Source organism: Nomascus leucogenys, chromosome 18, assembly GCF_006542625.1.
Source record: "Nomascus leucogenys isolate Asia chromosome 18, Asia_NLE_v1, whole genome shotgun sequence".
NCBI classification, from domain to species: Eukaryota; Metazoa; Chordata; class Mammalia; order Primates; family Hylobatidae; genus Nomascus; species Nomascus leucogenys.
The window spans coordinates 46,346,319-46,352,160 of record NC_044398.1 but is presented as its reverse complement, the minus strand read 5'-3'; the positions used below and the strand labels follow the sequence as shown (position 1 = coordinate 46,352,160).

The 5,842-nt window shown below is 48.7% G+C and overlaps 1 protein-coding gene across 1 annotated transcript; it reads left to right on the top strand.

Moving 5' to 3' along the window:
* The first annotated feature begins 599 nt into the window (after positions 1-599).
* Positions 600-4,196, top strand: GJD4 (gap junction protein delta 4). The gene is made up of 2 exons (XM_003276046.4): positions 600-905; positions 2,851-4,196. Exons 1-2 carry the CDS (start codon positions 842-844, stop codon positions 3,888-3,890), a joined length of 1,104 nt encoding a protein of 367 aa, XP_003276094.1. The 5' UTR covers positions 600-841; the 3' UTR covers positions 3,891-4,196.
* Positions 4,197-5,842: the final 1,646 nt, after the last annotated feature.

Sequence of the window (5,842 nt, the reverse complement as noted above, 5' to 3'; positions counted from 1 at the left end):
ATTCTACGCCATCATTTCACATAAGCCTCCCACAAATGGCAAGTGGAATGGCATGATTCTCCTTATTGCAAGATGAGGCTATCTGGAAGGATCCAATGACTTCCCCAGTGAGTAGGGGGCTGCCCCGGGCTTTGCACCCAGGCTTTTGTCTCCAAGCAAAGAGCTGTCACTCACTGCACAGGAAGCAGCAGGAGAATAACCAAGTCATGGTCTAAAGTTGAGACATCCAACTGAGATACAGATTTCTGCCTGCACCAATGATACAGGAGTTCAGAATAAGGGCGAGATCCTTGTGGGTTCGTGTGATGGTGGCATGGCGATTCATGCTTGATTGAGAAGACAAAACATGAACACTTTAAGGGCTTCTTGCACAAGTGAAGTTGTGGAAATGTTTTCAAAGAGCAAATGCCTTTTTAATAGAGAAATGTACTTGGCTAGTTAGCAGAAGTTTTCTTTCTTGGGTTAAAAGTAGTTGCTGCTATTATATCCTGAAGCGTCTGGCTGTCCTGGTGGGGACATATGAGCGCTGCCACAGGCCTGGAATATCCCAGGCGAGTAAGAATAGCCCCCAATAAGAGATGACTGCTGCTTGCTCTGCTGGTCACCGCAGTTGTCAGGAATGTTTTGCCTCAGAAACAAATGGCTTAGGGCCGACTCAACTTGGAAACAGAAAAACCCACCTCCTACTCCTGGCTCAAACCTTTGCTTTCTTATCTGCAGCTCACACCTTTAAGTCTTATGTAGTTAAAGGACATTTATCTAGGCAAGGATTTTTCCACCTTCTTGGAGAACACAGCCCTCCAGTGTCTCCTGCAGCCTGAGCCTGGGACATTCTGGAAGCATGGAAGGCGTGGACTTGCTAGGGTTTCTCATCATCACACTAAACTGCAACGTGACCATGGTGGGTGAGTATTGGGACCGTCTCCAAACTCCTGCACTGTTTCCATTTCCATTGCCATGGTGGAATTGAGTCCTTCTTAAAGGGTCCAGGTATTTCCTCATTTTCAGCGTGCAGGCACTGAAAGTCCACCCACTCCCCAAAGAAAGAGCTGTGCCTTTCTGGAGGAAAGAGAGCTGAGGTTTCTAATTTCTTCGAATGGTTCTGCGGTTCCTCCATCATGGAAGGGAGTCTTGCGTGTGACATTGTTCTCTCACAGACCGTCCTGTGCTGACACCGGGGTGCTGACTCTGAAGACCGAAGCAGGTGGAGGGGTGTTTGTGTGCAACCCTGGTGTGGCTACATTACCAGGAAAAGGAACAGAACAGCAAATGTTAATGAGAAAGTGATGCCTTTAGGCTTTATCTGGAAGCTTAATATTTGTTTTGTTTTGTTTTTGGAGACAGAGTCTCACTCTGTCACCCAGGCTGGAGTGCAGTGATGTGATCTCAGCTCACTGCAACCTCTGCCTCCCGGGTTCAAGCAATTCTCCTGCCTCAGACTCCCGAGTAGCTGGGACTACAGGCGCCTGCCACCACGCCTGGCTAATTTTTTGTGTTTTTAATAGAGACGGGGTTTCACCGTGTTAGCCAGGATGGTCTCGATCTCCTGACCTCGTGAGCCAACTGCCTCGGCTTCCCAAAGTGCTGGGATTACAGGTGTGAGTTACCACACCTGGCCCGGAAGCTTAATTTGTAAGGGGTAGCCATTTCTCTTGTGCACTTTAAACCAAATCCCAAGTTTAGTTTATTTTTTTAACAAAGAAAATAATAGATTTTTGTTTAATGCAGATGACTCACATTTTCAGAGAGGTATGGGGGTCAGAAAAGGATGAATATATGCCAGAGATGCAGCTGATACTTTTCTGGCTCATTATTTTGTAGATTTAGACAAAATCAACTTGATGTTAAAAGTTCAACTCAATGACTCATCACATAATGATATTATTCTTTGTTTGACTGTCTTTATTTATTTTTGTTTTGTTTTTCTGATGTCAGGCGATGTTTCTCTCATCACAAAACACAATATTCACAAGTTATTTTGGCTGAGTTTTAAACATGTTTCGAGACAGCTGGCCAGTGCCATGAAAACAGGGCTTGACAGTTATTTCGGTTTTCTAGCTTGGTGTCATTCATTCACAATACATTGAAGAAAGACAAGCCTTATTCATTCCTAATAACTGGAAAAGGGGAAGAGGAATTCTGAATGATTAAAAAATCAGAAAAATGGAATGTTCATAAAGAAATTCAATTTCAAGGGCCATAGACTAACATTAAATACAAGCCTTGTGATTAAATAGAGATCCCTGGACTGTTGTCATAAGTAAGAAGATTTACTGAAATCAGCGGCTCGAATTGGCAGTTACAGAAATAAGCCAACCTCTTTTAAAAGGCTTATTCTCCTAAGAAGAAAATTTAAATCTTATTTAAATCATTAATTTGCTCAGCCAAACTTTCTTTCTGGACCTATCAGTCCAGGAGACATTACCAAAAGTCTGAATTAGCAGACAGATTAAAACACTTTTAATATAATCCTTTTTAAAAATATACTCATCTTGAAGCATCTTACAAACAAGGATGTTCAGTGCTCAATAAATATTTGTCAAAAGAACTACCTGATACTCTTGCTGTGAGTAAAGACAAGCTGACAGGTGTGGTGGCTCATACCTGTAATCCCAGCTACTCAGGAAGCCAAGGCGGCAGGAGCACTTGAGGCCAGGAGTTCAAGACCAGCCTGGGCAATATAGCACGACCCTGTGTCCAACAACAACAACGACAACACAAACAAACAGAAAACTAAAGACATGCTTATTGACGTTTCAATTCCCCAATCTCAGCCCCAGTAGAAACTTTAAAGCTGTTCAGGGCAGTGTATTCGGGGTGATGAGGCCATGCCTGCTTCCTCTCTTCCAGGAAAGCTCTGGTTCGTCCTCACGATGCTGCTGCGGATGCTGGTGATTGTCTTGGCAGGGCGACCCGTCTACCAGGACGAGCAGGAGAGGTTTGTCTGCAACACGCTGCAGCCGGGATGCGCCAACGTTTGCTACGACGTCTTCTCCCCCGTGTCTCACCTGCGGTTCTGGCTGATCCAGGGCGTGTGCGTCCTCCTCCCCTCCGCCGTCTTCAGCGTCTACGTCCTGCACCGAGGAGCCGCGCTCGCCGCGCTGGGCCCCCGCCGCTTCCCCGACCCCCGGGACCCGGCGAGACGCTGCCCGCGGCCATGCAGGGGGCGCGGCGGCCCCCAGGTGCCCGACTTCTCGGCCGGCTACATCATCCACCTCCTCCTCCGGACCCTGCTGGAGGCAGCCTTCGGGGCCTTGCACTACTTTCTCTTTGGATTCCTGGCCCCGAAGAAGTTCCCTTGCACGCGCCCTCCCTGCACGGGCGTGGTGGACTGCTACGTGTCGCGGCCCACGGAGAAGTCCCTGCTGATGCTGTTCCTCTGGGCGGTCAGCGCGCTGTCTTTCCTGCTGGGCCTCGGGGACCTGGTCTGCAGCCTGCGGCGGCGGATGCGCAGGAGGCCGGGACGCCCCACGAGCCCCTCCATACGGAAGCATAGCGGAGCCCCAGGCCACGCCGAGGGACGCTGGACTGACGAGGAGGGTGGGCGGGAGGAAGAGGGGGCACCTGCGCCCCCGGGTGCACGCGCCGGAGGGGAGGGGGCTGGCAGCCCCAGGGGTACATCCAGGGTGTCAGGGCACACGAAGATTCCGGATGAGGATGAGAGTGAGGTGACATCCTCCGCTGGCGAAAAGCTGGGCAGACAGCCCCGGGGCAGGCCCCACCGAGAGGCTGCCCAGGACCCCAGGGGCTCAGGATCCGAGGAACAGCCCTCAGCAGCCCCCAGCCGCCTGGCCGCGCACCCTTCCTGCAGCCGCCTGCAGCCCCCTGACCCGCCTGCCAGCTCCGGCGGTGCTCCCCACCGGAGAGCCAGGAAGTCTGAGTGGGTGTGAAAAAAACAGCACCTGGCCGTGCTCTGGGGCTCACGCCTGTAATCCCAACGCTTTAGGAGGCCCAGGCAGGAGGATCGTTTGAGAATATATCTCCTTGCCCAGGAGTTTGAGACCAGCCTGGGCAACATAATGAAAGCCTCGTCTCTATAAAATATCTAAAAATTAGCTGGGCACAGTGGCTCCCGCCTGTAGTCCCAGCTACTTGGGAGGCTGAGATGGGAGGATCATTTGAGCCTGGGAGATCCAGGTTGCAGTGAGCCAAGATCATGGCACTGCACTGCAGCCTGGGCAACACAGTGAGACACTGTCAAAAAAAAAAAAAAAAAAACCACCAAGCAGAGCTGAGAGAGCCCGGCTGTCCTTGGCACACGGGAATGCCTGTGCTGATGCACACTCACTTTGGCACCTGTAAAATCTCATCACTCAACGAAGGTCCTCAGGCAGAAGGGCGGGGGACACACGGATGTTACAGGCGATATAGTCTCAGTACAGATTTAATTTAGATAACACATTTTATTAAAAAAAAAAAAAAGCACATGATGTTCAAATGCCCCAACAAAACTAAAGTGATGAACTGGAGTCAGCTTTCTGATGATGGTGAGATGGTTCTGTCGGCCACACTTTCCCGGTTCTATTATCAAATTCTTTGCCATGTGTTTCATGTAAGGCATGTTTTCTTCCATTAGTATAGTTTATTAATGTTTAATATTTTCTAGTGAATTATCATGAGGTTTTTTTGTTTTTCAGCTTTGGATAAAAGAAGCATCTGTTATGCATGTCATAAATAGACATTAAACTTCTCCAAACCCCTTAATAAAATTGTATTCATTCATTTCATACTGCTATGAAGAAATACCAGAGACTGGGTAATTTATAAAGAAAAAGAAGTTTTTTGTGTTTTTTTTTTTGAGTTGGAGTCTCACTCTGTCGCCCAAGCTAGAGTGCAGTGGCGTGATCTCTGCTCACTGCAACCTCCGCCCCCTGGGTTCATGCCATTCTCCTGCCTCAGCCTCCTGAGTAGCTGGGACTACAGGTGCCCGCCACCACGCCTGGCTAATTTTTTGAATATTTAGTAGAGACAGGATTTCACTGTGTTAGCTGGGATGGCCTTGATCTCCTGACCTCGTGATCCACCTGCCTTGGCCTCCCAAAGTGCTGGGATTACAGGCATGAGCCACTGTGCCCGGTGGAAAAAGAAGTTTAATGGACTCACAGTTCTACATGGCTGGGGAGGCCTCACAATCATGGCAGAAGGTGAAGGAGGAGCAAAGTCACATCTTACATGGCAGCAGGCAAAGAGAGCATGTGCAGGGGAACTCCCCTTTATAAAACAGTCAGATCTTGTGAGACTTACTCTCATGAGAATTGCATGGGAAAACCCACCCCATGTTTCAATTACCTCCTACCAGTTCCTTCCCACAACACGCGGAGATTACGGGAGCTACAAATCAAGATGAGATTTGGGTGGGGACACAGCCAAACCATATCAAAAATTAATGCTGATTGCCTGGGGACACACGGATGTCACGCTTCATACATCATTGTGTTAGAGCAGAAATGACAAATGCAGAAAATATGGCTAATAAACAGTTGGTTTCCAGGGGCATCTGGTACTATTCCTGTGTATGGGTGTAAAGTGCACAGGATGTAGGATGAGTTGTCCCTGTGTGTGTATGCTGGGTGGCTGTCCTCACCGCATAGAGGGAGTGCTTTTGCTGTAGAGGAGTGACCATAGATTTGTCACAAGTTTTTCGATTCAGGCTTTGTCTGTGCCCTTTAGAGAGTCATACAATTCAGACTTCCCTGAGAATCTTCATGTTCCAATGGAGAAGATGAAAAAAAACTGTGGGTATTGTGGAATGCACAGTTTGTGTTTATGACTTTTGTGTAGCAGCAGACAACTGCCCCAGGTCGTGGGCTGGGCTTCCAATCCAGGCCTTTCTGCACTGCTT